This window comes from Erythrolamprus reginae, chromosome 2 (genome assembly GCF_031021105.1).
Source record: "Erythrolamprus reginae isolate rEryReg1 chromosome 2, rEryReg1.hap1, whole genome shotgun sequence".
Classification (NCBI taxonomy): Eukaryota; Metazoa; Chordata; class Lepidosauria; order Squamata; family Dipsadidae; genus Erythrolamprus; species Erythrolamprus reginae.
This window is the reverse complement of record NC_091951.1, coordinates 17,963,257-17,978,610: the sequence shown is the minus strand read 5'-3', so window position 1 is coordinate 17,978,610 and position 15,354 is coordinate 17,963,257. Positions and strand designations below refer to the sequence as shown.

At 43.9% G+C, this 15,354-nt stretch overlaps 1 protein-coding gene and 1 pseudogene across 3 annotated transcripts in view; both read right to left on the bottom strand.

The window, feature by feature from the left end:
• Positions 1–743: 743 nt before the first annotated feature.
• LOC139159774 (zinc finger protein 665-like) overlaps positions 744–15,354 on the bottom strand; it is a 16,301-nt gene continuing 1,690 nt past the window's right edge. Inside the window, exons 1-3 of one of the 3 annotated variants that reach the window (XM_070737159.1) lie at positions 6,358–6,390; positions 6,148–6,230; positions 744–4,079 (exon numbers count right to left, since the gene is read on the bottom strand). In XM_070737159.1, coding sequence (XP_070593260.1) covers positions 2,655–3,989 — 1,335 coding nt within the window. In that variant the 5' untranslated portion in view covers positions 3,990–4,079; positions 6,148–6,230; positions 6,358–6,390 and the 3' untranslated portion in view covers positions 744–2,654. Of the gene's footprint in view, positions 4,080–6,147; positions 6,231–6,357; positions 6,519–15,354 lie in introns of those variants that run through there. The other 2 variants (XM_070737160.1, XM_070737161.1) reach the window with 2 other exon arrangements.
• Positions 9,587–15,354, bottom strand: part of LOC139159214 (zinc finger protein 585A-like) — a 20,368-nt pseudogene continuing 14,600 nt past the window's right edge.

Here is a 15,354-nt window from a genome sequence, read left to right as displayed (position 1 = left end):
TAGCCCAGGGGATTTGGCATGCAGTCCCTCAGACAGTCTTTCGTCCCTGGGTTCTTCTGCAGATCAATATATTGATCTGGGTAGCCGAAGAGCTATGCAAAGAAGGGATCGCTTTAAGGAGTATTACAAGTCATCAGAGTAGCACCTGGGCTGGGTGTGGTTCTTATACTGAGGGCTGGATATGGTTCCCTTAATGAGGGCTAAAGGGATAAAAGGGAACAAAGGCCAAGGCAAACTATTTTGTGGTTCCTGCTCTGAAGTTTCTGTTCCGTGCCACTGGAGTTTTCAACCCAGCTTTTTCAGACACATGGGAGGTGAAAACTCTGGGACTTGCTGTTTGCTCCAAAGATTCAAAAGGACTCCTGAAATGTCTTTGCTCGTTCCAGGTTGTCTTTGTTTGTATTTTCCTGTGTTTTTGTATGCGGCTGAAGTAAGCCTTGCACTCTCATTGTTTTCGGACACTAAGAACTGTTTTTGAGTAACCCTTTTTTGTTTATCTAATACAAGTTTGCTGATTAGCAGAGCACATGTGTGTTTGATTTCTTTTCCTTGGACTGTTACGCATTGCCTGAGCCCAGTCAGGCAGAACACTCAGTATGGCACAATCTGGCTGCCATCTTGTCTGTTTTCAGTCACCAAGTCCATCTCCTGAAAACGGCCCTCTGGATTATTTTGAATGATACTTTTATCAAGGATTATGTGTTGCGAGGGACGGAATTTTAATTAGACCCAGCAGGCAGGAATCAAAGTAAAAACAAACTTTATTTAGTAAACAGAAAGTAAATTGTGCCAGGAGCGACACTTATAAAACAGCCGGAACATGGCTGCACACAGAAGAATACAGATTGGAATGCTTGCTACGTAAGCAGGCGGATGTGACTATGTGGGATGTGATGTATGAGGGGGTGTGATTAGAGGGAAGGCACACATTACCTCTTTAACTACTGAATGTCTCTGTTGGCTGGCAATTCTCAGCGTGACATTATGTACCCAGAAAGAAAATTAGTACAAATATTGTGAATATATGAAAAAGACAATGAAATAAAGGAGGAAAAAAATCCTTCCAAAAATATAATAGGAAAAAGAAAACTTTCCCTCTTCATCCTCAGACGGAAGATTCAACAACAACACTTTTATCACTAAATAAACCTTCAGATTCATTATACCCTTCACCCATTTTCTCCTAGGTTTTCAGTTCTGCTCATTGATCAAAATTAAGAAAAATACCTTGTTCCCTGACTTACGAATGAAGGACTTTATTACCAGAAATCCATTAGAAGTTGTTGTAAGTCAAGGACTTCTTGTACTCTACAAAACATTACATCTACTCTCCAGATACTTATAACCCTTTTGTGTGAGCACTCCGATAAATTTATAATGTAACTTTGGGAGCAAAATACAGTAGTACCCCTAGATACGAGCATAATTCGTTCCATATGTCGAGGCAACTCGTATCTGGAACAAATAACTTTTTCCGCCTCCGAGATAACCAAAAGCAAGGATTCTTGCGCCACCTAGTGGACGCTCGGCTTGTATCCCAAATTTGAGCTCGGGACTAGAACAGAAATGTCTCTCCCCTCGTGGCTCGTATCTTGAAATACTCGCATGTAGAGCCGCTCGTATCTAGAGGTACTACTGTATTCTTCAACTCCAAATATTTACACCCTTTTGCTCTATTGTGTACATTCTGAGGTTCTTTTGCTTGTAGGAAAAACATTTTACTCACACCAATTGTAGGATTTCCCTTCTGTCACTGTGTGAAGTTCCTGGTAAACATTAATATGTGATGAAAAAACCTGCTCCCAACATTGTCTCTGCGATGGACTTTCTTGTGCTTTTAAAGCATTCATTTACTATGAAAAGCTTTCTTACACTCTGTGCACTTGTGAGGTCACTCTCCTGTGTGACTTCTGGTGTGAATGTGAAGAGTTGAAAGATGGGCAAAAAACATTCCAGACATTTATGTTTTTTCGCCAGTGTGGATTTGCTGATGCTTCAAAAGTTGATATTTATGTGAAAAACATTTATCACACTCTGAGCATTTGTGAGGTTTATCTCCCCTTATATAGAATGCTGGTGAGACCACATTTGGAATACTGTGTTCAGTTCTGGAGACCTCCCCTACAAAAAGATATTGACAAAATTGAACGGGTCCAAAGACGGGCTACAAGAATGGTGGAAGGCCTTAAGCATAAAACGTATCAGGAAAGACTTAATGAACTCAATCTGTATAGTCTGGAGGACAGAAGGAAAAGGGGGGACATGATAGAAACATTTAAATATGTTAAAGGGTTAAATAAGGTTCAGGAGGGAAGTGTTTTTAATAGGAAAGTGAACACAAGAACAAGGGGACACAATCTGAAGTTAGTTGAGGGAAAGATCAAAAGCAACGTGAGAAAATATTATTTCACTGAAAGAGTAGTAGATTCTTGGAACAAACTTCCAGCAGACGTGGTTGGTAAATCCACGGTAACTGAATTTAAACATGCCTGGGATAAACATATATCCATCCTAAGATAAAACACAGGAAATAGTATAAGGGCAGACTAGATGGACCATGAGGTCTTTTTCTGCCGTCAGTCTTCTATGTTTCTATGTTTCTATTTGGCTGTGACTTCTAAGGGAAGATGACCGAGTAAATGCTCTCCCATAGTCTAAACATTTGCAGTTTTTTTCCCCGTGTGAATTTTTATATGCTCTCGAAGGGTTGATTTCCTACTAAAAATTTGTCCACAGTCGATACATTGATAGGACTTCTCCCCTGTGTGGGTTTTATGATGTCTCCAAAGGATTTGCTTGAGTCTAAAGCATTTTCCACATTCTAGGCAGCTGTATGGCTTCTCTCCTGTGTGGATTTGGATGTGTCGTCTAAGGGAAGATGACTGAGTAAATGTTCTCCCACATTCTAAACATTTGTAATTTTTTTCCCCCGTGTGAATTTTCACATGAATTTTAAGGGCTGATGAGGTTTTATAAAATCTTCCACACTCGATGCACTGATATGGCTTCTCCCCTGTGTGGGTTTTGTGATGTCTCCAAAGGTCTTGCTTTTGAGCAAAACTTTTTCCACATTCTATGCAGCTGTATGGCTTCTCTCCTGTGTGGACCCTCTGATGACTTTCAAAGTGTTGTTTTTGGGAAAAGCCTTTCCCACACTCCCCACATTTGAATGGCTTCTCCCCTGTGTGGATTCTCTCGTGCTTCTTAACATTTCTTCGTGAGACAAAACTTTTCCCACACTCCCCACATTCATAGGGTTTCTCTCCTTTGTGCCACCTCTGGTGTTTCCGAAGGTCAGAACAACTCACAAATCTTCTCTCGCATTCTGTGCATTCATAGGGTTTCTCTCCAGTGTGAATTCTCTGATGTACCACCAGGTGTGATTTCTGGGTAAAACATTTCCCACATTCGAGGCACTTTTCATTTTTCTCCCCTGTGTGTGTTTTCCAATGAAGCCGAAGATGTGAACCCTGGCTAAAATGTTTTCCGCAATCAAAGCATTTGTAAGATTTGATCCCTGCATGAATCTTCTCATGGATCCCAAGACCTGACTTCTGAGCAAAGCTCTTCCCACATTCCCAACACTTGTAAGGTTTCTCCCCTGAGTGGATTCTCTCATGTATTTTGAGATGAAATTTTTGACGGAAAAATTTCCCACATTCCAGACATTGATAAGGTTTCTCTTCAGCGTGGATTTTCTGATGTCTAAGAAGTCCTGAGTTTTTACTAAAGCATAAGTCACATTCTTCACATTTATAGGGTTTTAGTGTTGGGGCCCTCCTGAGATCTTTGGAGTTTTTCCCAGGGAAGGATTTCTCAGCCTGCAAACCTTGACTGGATCCACTTTCCACAGGGTCCTTCCTGTGGGTCAAAAGGAGGCACCTGCGAGCAAAGGATTTCCCACACTCTGAGCATTCATGGGTTCTTCTAGAGGTTCTTGGTAGGCTGCTTGTGTCTGATGGGGGATCCAAGAGTTTCCCAGGCTCCATGTCCTATGGCGGTTGTGCCTTGGGCTGAATTTCTACTATTTCTTATTAGTTGTCTTGACGGTAAATCTTTGGTCACAGCTGTTTTCCCTCCTGGTGGAACAAGAAAGAAGATGAGAATCACAAAATTGTTGAAGGCAAGATGCCGACATATGTAAAACGCTCAGAGTGCTGTAAAGCTCTATGCATCTAAGTCAAAGTGCCATTGCTAATAACAACTGCAACAGTGAGGGTGGAATTGCAGTTCTTGAGCAAAGTGGTCATGTGATATCTCATGTAATGACCCCCTTCCTCAAGAAATGAGTTTGCAACCCAGTAAAAGTCGCAACTCGAGGACTGCCTATAAGGAAACAAAAATAATGAATGCAAACACTTTCACTGTATTGCCATTTTATTGTCGTTCAAATAAAGATAAAAGACAAATGGAGGCTGTTGTGGTTAGCTCTGGTCCAGCTCCTGCCCCAAGGACTGTGGATGTGGGGAAGACATCCACATGCCGCAGGCCTGTTTTGCCCCTGGTGGAATCTGCCAATGAAGGCTCCTCTGACCAAGAAGACATGAGTGACAGGGAGGAGGTATGGCAGACAGCTCAGAAGGAGATCAATTATCTAGCTCCTCCTTGGATTCAGAACAAGAGTTAATGATACAGCCACGCATGCGGAGAGCGATGCAAAAGCAGCAACAACTGAGAGATTATTATCAAAGAAAATGAGGCCACCTGTGGTTGGGTAATTAGTGAGGCTGCTATAAATAGAATGTAGAGATAGAAATAGAAGGAAGAAGGAGAGAGAAGTAGCAGAAAGATGAATGAGGAAGATGAAAATAGAGGGAGGGGAGCATAATGGAAAGAAGATGGACTGATGAATAAGAGGTGAAAACTGGTGAAAAATCAGATTGATTTTTGACGTGGATTAAATGTATGTATATGTGCGATTGATATACTTTAATACATGTGTGTATTGACATATACATGTAATTATGGAGGAAAAAACAAAGAGGAGAGAGATCAGATGGGGCAGAGCGCATGGGAAAAGGGCTGCTCTTTCCTGCTCTTTTTGGAGGCTGCAAGGCCACAAAGATTCATAGAACCATAGAAGATTGATGGCAGAAAAAGATCTCATGGTCCATCTAGTCTGCCCTTATGCTATTCCTTGTATTTTTATCTTAGGATGGATATATCTTTATCCCAGGCATGTTTAAATTCAGTTACTGTGGATTTACAAACCACGTCTGCTGGAAGTTTGTTCCAAGGATCTACTACTCTTTCAGTGAAATAATATTTTCTCATGTTGCTTTTGATCTAGCCATCTTTTTTAGAGCACAAGCAAAGAAAAGATTAGCATAAAAACAAAGGATTTTATTTTTGGCCTTTCAGACAGAGCTCAAAGAAAGAGGATCTCTTTTATGGGTAAAGAAAAGACTGAACTCAATTCAACTCATTTAAACTCCTTTCCTTTCCCCAAGGAGGTCAGGGTGTGTTAATAACACATTACAAATCTCAGTCAATATTTTATAGCACAATTTACTTTCCCCCCCCCAAATGCACTTGACGGATCCGCATGCTCAGAGACCTCGCAGTCTGACAGATCACAGAAAGACCTCCTGAAAGATACTTCCCCCAAACCTCCTTTCCGGATTATTATTATTATTATTATTATTATTATTATTATTATTATTATTATTATTATTATTTAGAGTTGTATGCCGCCCCTCTATGCAGACTCGGGACCCCTCACAGCAATGATAAAAACAATATACAGTAACAAATCTAATATTAAAGTTTAAAATAACAATTTTACATTAAAAAGGCTAAAAATCCCAGAGGGGCGGCATGCAAATTTAATAGATAATAATAATAAATTTAATAAATAATATATTTAAAAAACATGCACACAAACATATCATACATACATCCACTTGGAGCCCCAGGGTAACCCTTGGCCTGGCGAGGGGTGGCAGATCCAGTCCAGGGACGGAGCCCCCTTTGCCCCCCTGGAAGGAAGGGAGGGAACCACTTACTCTCTGCAGGCAACGCCAGAGCCGGATCTCCCAGAGGAAATCCCTACAAGCCGAAGGGTGAGATGCGCAGCTCCCTTCCTGCTGCTGGGGAAAAGATCTGGCAGGAAGGGCAGCCTGGAGGCCGGAGGGAAAGAATCCTTACCTGCGCGGAACAGGATGCAGGAGTTTGTCCCGAGCGATCCAGCCTCGATCCTCCAAGGAGGAACCGCGATTCACGGAGTTCAGCTGAAATCCAGACAGTGGGAGGGGAGAAGCGAGGACGGAACTTTCACTCTCCTTTTGGCCCCGCCCCTTTCTCGTTCTCTCCACTTTCCCCTCCGTCCCACCACTTAAATATCCCCCCAGCCATTACCACGTGCTCAGAAACTTCCTCTGTTCCCTCTGATGGGCGTCGGTGTGGAGGGTTCCGCTTGCCCATGGTCGCCCTCTGCAGGCTGCATGCGGGATTTCTTCATCCCCGGAGAGCCCAAGGCAGGAAAGTGGAATGTTTGGGGGAGGAGCCCAGATCGCGTTCTTGTTCCCATGGAGATAACACGATATAAGCCGTGATCAGACCTCCGGCCTTCGGCGGGACAACGATTTCTGATCATTTGTCCCGCGTCCCGTAGCGTTTAAAAAAATGTTCCGCTTTTTTTTGAAGATCAACTGCCGTGCAGAGTTAGCCAGCGCGGCAGTTGGTCTTCATGGGCGTCTCCAGGGTGGGTAGCCTCCCGTCAAGCCGCCCCCACCGGCCTAAATTGAACGGGTCCAAAGACGGGCTACAAGAATGGTGGAAGGTCTTAAGCATAAAACGTATGAGGAAAGACTTCATGAACTCATTCTGTATAGTCTGGAGGGCAGAAGGAAAAGGGGGGACATGATCGAAACATTTAAATATGTTAAAGGGTTAAATAGGGTCCAGGAGGGTTTTAATAGGAAAATGAACACAAGAACAAGGGGGCACAATCTGAGGTTAGTTGGGGGAAAGATCAAAAGCAACATGACAAAATATTATTTTACTGAAAGAGTAGTAGATGCTTGGAACAAACTTCCAGCAGACGTGGTTGACAAATCCACAGTAACCGAATTTAAATATGCCTGGGATAAACATATATCCATCCTAAGATAAAATACAGGAAATAGTATAAGGGCAGACTAGATGGACCATGAGATCTTTTTCTGCTGTAAATCTTCTATGTTTCTATATCCTCCTGGATATGACCCGGACGGATCCCTGAAGAGGCAGGCGGAGCCGGTACCTGGCGTAGCAGAAAGTAGAAGCGGCCAGGCGTTTGACAAGCCTCTGCAGCTCGGGAGGTTCCCCTTCTTCCTCCGCCTCCCGTGTCCTTCTGGCCGGCTCCTTAGTTAATAAAGAGTTGGGAGGCTCAGCTGCTGAGCCCCTTCTCACCCCCCACCTCCTCTTTGTCCTCCGCCACCCCCCCATCATGACACCACCTTAAAACAGGCTTTGGATCACTCTTTTGCTGATTCCAGCTTCACTGAAACAACGGGGGAGGCAGGGAGGAAGAGACAGAGAAAGAGAGGGAGAAAACAGAGGGGGTGGGGGTGGGAGGTCAGGAGGGAGAGAGAGAAGGGGGCTGCTAGCTCCTTCTTCCCCCTCCTCTTTTTCCTCCACTTTCCCTCCCAACTCAGGCACCACCTGAAAACTAATTCAAGATCCCCCCCTTTTATCTCGGCATCATTGAAACAACGGAGGAGGCTGGAAGAGGGGGGGGGGGGGTAAGAAAAAAAGAGAGAGGGAGAAAAAAGAGAGGGAAGGAAGGAGGGGTAGAGAGAAGAGGGCTGCTGAGCTCCTTCTCCCCCCTCTTCTTTCTCCCCCACTTTCCCCCCAAACAGCCACAGCACCACCTTAAAACTAACTCAGGATCCCAGCCGCCACAGAGAAGGCTCTTCCCCTGGGGCCTGCCAAACGGCATTGCTTAGTCGACGGGACCCGGAGAAGGCCAACTCTGTGGGACCTTATCGGTCGCTGGGATTAGTGCGGTAGCAGGCGGTTCCGGAGGTAGTCTGGTCCAATGGGAGGAGTGAGGAAGAGAGAGAGAGAGACAGGGAGGAAGAAAAAGAGAAAAAGAGAGAGGGGGAGGGAGAAAAAAGGATGGAATGAATTAAGAAAAAAGGAAGAAGGAGGGAGAGAAAAAAGGAGGGAGAGAAAGAGAAAAATAGAAAGGGGGAAGAGAGAGAGAAAATAGGATGGAAGGAAGGGAGAGAAAGAAAGAAAGAGGAAGACAGAAAGAAAAAGAAAGAAGAAATGAAGAAAGAGAAAAATAGAAAGGGGGAGAGAAAGAGAAAAAAATTTCTTTTGCTCCATGGACCAAATTTTTAATCAACACCCCCCCCCCCCAAAAAAAAAAAAATTATTGTCCCTCTTTACCAATGTTAAAATCTGGTCACTTTACTCATGCTCAGAGTCCTTCACTGGGATTTATCTAGATTCCAAGCTGCCCCACCTAACAAAACCCTCAGAGAGGAGGGTGGGAAAGGCCTTGGCCTGCCTCTTAATAAAGGCAGCTTCTCTGGTGGATATTTTGCCTGGTTTTCATATCTTATCTGATTGGAACCAACGTCTAAGGTGCGTTTCAAAATGCTGGTGAGTCCCAGCAATCTATAGCTGCCTTTTTTGGTAGCTGCTAGAAGACTTCCCTCTAAATGGGATAGTAAATATTGTGTTTTAACTGGTGGGAGTTTTTAATATAGAAATTTTCAGGGCTGACTGTGGTCTGTAACCGGCACTGGTATAGTGCTTGTGTAACCATTATGACCACTTTAAATTAACACACACTAACATCACATTGCAACTTGTCAATTAACTATTCATACTAACTGGTTACAGAGTTTAAAGTCACACTTCCTGTGACCTGTAAGTTCTAAGGAAGAGGTGGTCCAATTAATCAGGAATGTGTCAGGCACATGTCGGTAGCCATCAATGATCTGCCTTTACGTGCAGGAGTTCATCCAAATCTCCAGGACATTTTTCTTAAAGTTCATCCGAAATCTACTCCTTTTCATTTAACCTTGGAAGTCAGAAGTGTCCAGCTAGAGAAGATGGAGTCAAAAGAATCAAGATGGCGTCTGTTCTAAAGGGCGACACGTATAAAGCTAAAAAGCAGCAGGACCTTGACTGCAAAGCTTAGTAAAGTCTGACACCCATCTTGGCTTTTTTTGAACTCTCCTCCCATGACCTGAAAACATTCATCTTCATTATTTTGAACAATAATTTTATTTAGGGTTTTATACAAAAGATCAAAGAAACTTAATGCAAATAGGTGTGCTTAAATATATTTAAAAGTCAAGATGGGGAAAAATAAAAATAAACCCTTCCAAAAAACATAATAGCAAAAATAAAGTTTCCCTCTTCCTCCTCAGCCAGCAGATTCAACAACCTCTATAATTCACGTATTTCTAAATAATCAATCAGATGCTTCTTCATCTGAAGCCTCAGACCATTTTTCTCCTCTTTGAATCTCTGGTTCTCCTCAACAAAACTCTATTATTTCACTGGAAATCCATTCCCAATTAGGGACATAACTCGAGGACTATCGGTAGACAGCAAAACATTATATATACTCCCCAAACATTGGTTAAGTCTTTTGTGTAATTATGCTGGTAAGTTTATTTATTTATTTATTATTATTTATTTATTAGATTTGTATGCCGCCCCTCTCCATACACTCGGGGCGGCTAACAACAACAATAAGAAACAGCATAAAATAAATCTAATATTTAGATTACTAAATTACTAGTACTAAGTTACTAATGCAGCTTTGCGAGCAAAACATCCTCACTCCCCCAACACCAAGCAATTGTACGATTTCCCTTTTGTCACTCTGTGAAATTGTTGATGAATGGTAAAATGTGTCTTTTGAAAAAAAACAATATACTTCACAACTGAAGAAATTTCTCCTATTGATTTTCTGCTGCATTTTTAGTTTTGATTGACAGTGAAAAGGTTTCACACACTCTGCACACTTGTGATGCAAGTCTCCTGTGTGATTTCTGATGTGTCTGCAAAGTGTTGAAGGTTGGGAAAAAACATTTTCCACATTTCAGACATTTTTGTCCCCCATGTGGATACGTTGATGTGTGCCAAGATGATGTTTCCGTGAAAAACATTTATCACAATCTGGGCATTTGTGGGGTTTCTCTCCTGTATGGATTCGGCTGTGAACTCTAAAGGAAGATGAATGAGCAAATGATCTCCCACATTCTAAACATTTGTAATTTTTTTCCCCCCGTGTGAATTTTCACATGACTTTTAAGGGCTGATGAGGTTTTATAAAATCTTCCACAGTCGATGAACTGATATGGTTTCTCCCTTGAGTGGGTTTTATGATGTCTCCAAAGGTCTTGCTTTTGAGCAAAACCTTTTCCACATTCTATGCAGCTGTATGGCTTCTCTCCTGTGTGGACACTCTGATGACTTCTAAAGTGGTGTTTTTGGGAAAAGCCTTTCCCACACTCCCCACATTTGAATGGCTTCTCACCTGTGTGGATTCTCTCGTGACTCTTAACTTCTGTTTGTGTAGCAAAATTTTTCCCACACTCCCCACATTCATAGGGTTTTTCTCCTTTGTGCCACCTCTGGTGTTTCCGAAGGTCAGAACAACTCACAAATCTTCTCTTGCATTCTGTGCATTCATAGGGTCTCTCTCCAGTGTGAGTTCTCTGATGTATCACCAGGTGTGATTTCTGGGTAAAACATTTCCCACATTCGAGGCACTTTTCATTTTTCTCCCCTGTGTGTGTTTTCCAATGAAGCCGAAGATGTGAACTCTGGCTAAAATGTTTTCCGCACTCAAAGCATTTGTAAGATTTGATTCCTGCATGAATCTTCTCATGGATCCCAAGACTTGACTTCTGAGCAAAGCTCTTCCCACATTCCCAACACTTGTAAGGTTTCTCCCCTGTGTGGATTCTCTCGTGGCTTCTGAGATGGCCTTTTTCACGAAAAAATTTCCCACATTTCAGACAGTGAAATCTCTCCAGTGTGGATTTTCTGATGTAAAAGAAGGTGTGACTTTCGAATAGAGCAATGCCCACATTCCTCACACTTATAGGCTTTTAGTGTTGGGGGCTTTCTGAGATCTTTGGGGGTTTTCCCAGAGAAGGATTTATCAGCCTCCAAACCTTGACTGGATCTATTTCCTACATGGTCCTTCCTGTGGGTCAAAAGGAGGCACCTGCGAGCAAAGTTTTTCCCACACTCTGAGCATTCATGGGTTCTTCTGGAGGTTCTTGGCAGGCTGCTTGTGTCTGATGGGGGATCCAAGAGTTTCCCAGGCTCCATGTCCTATGGCGGTTGTGCCTTGGGATGAATTTCTACTATTTCTTATTAGTTGTCTTGATGGTAAATCTTTGGTCACAGCTGTTTTCCCTCCTGGTGGAACAAGAAAGAAGATGAGAATCACAAAATTGTTGAAGGCAAGATGCCAACATATGTAAACCATTCAGAGAGTGCTGTAAAGTTCTATGTATCTAAGTCAAAGTGCCATTGCTAATAACAACTGCAACAGTGAGGGTAGAATTGCAGCTCTTGAGCAAAGCGGTCATGTGATATCTTATGTAATGACCCCTTTCCTCAAGAAATGAGTTTGCAACCCAGTAAAAGTCGCAACTCGAGGACTGCCTGTAAGTAAACAAAAATAATGAATGCAAACACTTTCACTGTATTGCCGTTTTGTCCAAGAAAGATAAAAGACAAATGGAGGCAAATATACATTTCCCAGGATGAAGTTGCAGGGTCCAATCTGGGTAGGTCAGCAGGATCAGAGATTTGGTCTTCCGAGCTTTCAGTCTTGTCTTATTTATTTATTTATTGGATTTGTATGCCGCCCCTCTCCGAAGACTCGAGGTCAGCGTTCCCTGTAAGCTGCGCGCGTGCGTGCGTGCCCCCCCAAAATACCCCCCCGCGCACCCTTTTTCACGGGCGTGCGCTCCCCATCCCTCTGCCAGCATGCGGGGGGGGGGGTAGAGGCGGGGAAATGCTGGCAGTAGGGAAGGGAGCCGCGGCCGCCCCTGCCTCCCTGTGGGGCCTTTGGCCCCCTCGTGCTCCTGGCCTCTCGGTCCTGCCCCCCGCCCGCCCAATCTGCCCCCTCTCTTCCTCCGCCGCCTCCTGTCTTGGGGCGCGACTTCCCCTGCGGCGGTGGCGGCTGCGGCTTCTCGGGACGAAAGCGCTCCCAGCCAGGGGGCTGCGAGAGAGGGCTTTCTCCGTGCACTTCGGGAATGCCCGCCCCGTCCCTCTCAAAGCCCCTTTGCTGGGAGCGCTTTCGTCCCAGACTTCCAGCAAGGGGGCTGCAGTAGAGGCAGGGAAGGCGTTCCCGAATCGCTCGGAGAAAGCGCTCTTGCAGCCCCCTTGCCGGCGGTGCCTCCGTTCTGGAGCTCCCCCTCACAGCTGATCACCCTGCCGCCGCCCCACAGCTACTGCCCAATGCCGCTGCTGAGAGAAAGAGAGAAAGGGGTGGAGAGATAGCAAGAGACAGAAGAGAAAGAAAGAAATAGAGAGAAAGAAAACAAGAGAGAAAGAGAGAGAGAAATGAAAGGGGGAGAGAGAGATAGCAAGAGAGAAGAGAAAGAAAGCAATAGAGAGAGAGAGAGAAAACAAGAGAGAAAGAGAGAGAGAGAGATGAAAGGGGGGAGAGAGATAGCAAGAGAGAGAGGAGAAAGAAAGCAAGAGAGATAGAAAGAAAGAGTGAGAGAGAAAGAAAACGAGAGAGAGAGAAAGAGAGAGAGAGAGCAAGAGGGGGAGAGAGCAAGAGGGGGAGAGAGCACCCAAATAATAACAGAGAAAAAAAACCCCAGCCGTTTGTGTGTGTGTGAACTCTTGAACCACTTCCAATAGCTCACCTGTTATTGAAAATGGTTCACGAGTTCACACACACACACACACACACACACACACACACACACGGGGGAGGAGACAGGGATGGAAAAAGAGGAAAAGATAGTAATAAAATAGATTTTGGTTTTGTTTTATTATTAATTTCTTTTAATAAAAAAGGAAGGGAATTTTTTTCTTATTTATTTATTTATTCATTTATTCATTCATTCTTCTATGCCGCCCAGTCCCAAAGGGACTGTCGCTCATACACTATAATTTTCCGCCCACACCGAAAAAAAATTACAGGGAACATTGCTCGGGGCGGCTTACAGCAATCATAAAAACAGTGTAAAATAATAATCCAATACTAAAAACGATTAAAAACCCATTAATATAAAAAAACCAAACATACATACAGACATACCATGCATAAAATTGTAAATGCCTAGGGAGAAAGGGAATCTCAATTCCCCCATGCCTGGCGGCAGAGGTGGGTTTTAAGTAGCTTACGAAAGGCAAGGAGGGTGGGGGCAATTCTAATCTCTGGGGGGAGTTGGTTCCAGAGGGCTGGGGTTGACACAGAGAAGGCTCTTCCCCTGGGTCCCGCCAAGCGGCATTGTTTAGTCGACGGGACCCGGAGAAGGCCCACTCTGTGGGACCTAACTGGTCGCTGGGATTCATGCAGCAGAAGGTGGTCCCTGAGATAATCTGGTCCGGTGCCATGAAGGGCTTTATAGGTCATGACCAACACTTTGAATTGTGACCGGAAACTGATCGGCAACCAATGCAGACTGCGGAGGGTTTGTGTAAAATGGGCATATTTGGAAAAGCCCATGATTACTCTCACAGCTGCATTCTGCACGATCTGAAGTTTCCGAACACTTTTCAAAGGTAGCGCCATGTAAAGAGCGTTACAGTAGTCGAGCCTCGAGGTGATGAGGGCATGAGTGACTGTGAGCAGTGACTCCCGGTCCAAATAGGGCTGCAACTGGTGCACCAGGCGAACCTGGGCAAACGCCCCCCTTGCCACACCTGAAAGATATTTTTCTAATGTGAGCTGTGGATCGAGGAGGACGCCCAAGTTGTGGACCCTCTCTGAGGGGGTCAATGATTCTCCCCGCAGGAGCCCATCCGCAGGGAACTTCCCTCCAGCAGATTGTGTGCTGTTCTATGTGTGCTGCGGTTGTGTGTTAACCGACCCAAACTGGAACCATTAGGAAAAAAACAAATGCTTACATTGAAAACTACAATTTCGATGGGCCAAACCAGCAGGATGGAGCCCCCCAAGGACCGCAATGCATAGTGGTGAGTAGGAAAACTCAAAGGAAGATGAGAGAGATCAGATGGGCAAGACAAGACTGAATCATAATTCAAAAAACCTTAATATTTGGAAGAATGTATAAATTGTAAAACTAATATTCATCTACATAAGATATGTTTGAATTACTATGAATATGAGATTTTAATATAAGTTGATAATTACAATATTGATTTTTGTATTAGGCGTTTAGAAATGGTTGAAATAAGGGAAAACAAGAGAGGAATAAAAATATCAAGGAAGGAGAGAAAGCAATGTGGCAGGAGGTATGAGAGATAATAACTATCCTGTAGAGTTAAGCCCAACAATGAATTTGGAATAAACATTGAATTAATAGGTGGTAGACCCAGGAGAAAAAACTAGGCTAAGAGGCAGCATTAATAATAATAATAATAATAATAATAATAATAATAATTTATTAGATTTGTATGCCGTCCCTTTCCGAAGACTCAGGGCGGCTCACAACAATAATAAAAAAACAATATTATAGCAAAACAAATCTAATATTAAAAAAGAAGCATAAAAAACCCTATCATATTTAAAACCAAACAACACATACATACCAAACATAAAATATAAAGAGCCTGGGGGAAAGGTGTCTCAACTCCCCCATGCCTGGCGAAATAGGTGGGTCTTGAGTCGTTTACGAAAGACAAGGAGGGTGGGGGCAGTTCTAATCTCCAGGGGGAGTTGATTCCAGAGGGCCGGGCCTTGCCACAAAGAAGGCTCTTCCCCATGGGGCCCGCCAAACGACATTGTTTAGTTGACGGGACCCGGAGAAGGCCATCTCTGTGGGACCTTATCGGTCGCTGGGATCATGTGGTAGCAGGCAGTTGCGGAGGTATTCTGGTGCAATGCCATGTAGGGCTTTAAAGGTCATAACCAACACTTTGAATTGTGACCGAAACTGATCGGCAGCCAATGCAGACCATGGAGTGTTGTAGAAACGTGGGCGAATCTGGGAAGCCCCACGATGGCTCTCGCGACCGCATTCTGCACAATCTGAAGTTTCCGAACACTTTTCAAAGGTAGCCCCATGTAGAGAGCGTTGCAGTAATCGAACCTCGAGGTGATAAGGGCATGAGCGAATGTGAGCAATGACTCCCTTGTCCAAATAGGGCCGCAACTGGTGCACCAGGCAAATCTGGGCTAACGCCCTCCTCGCCACAGCCGAAAGATGATATTCCAATATCATTAAATTGGTGTAAGATGTACCT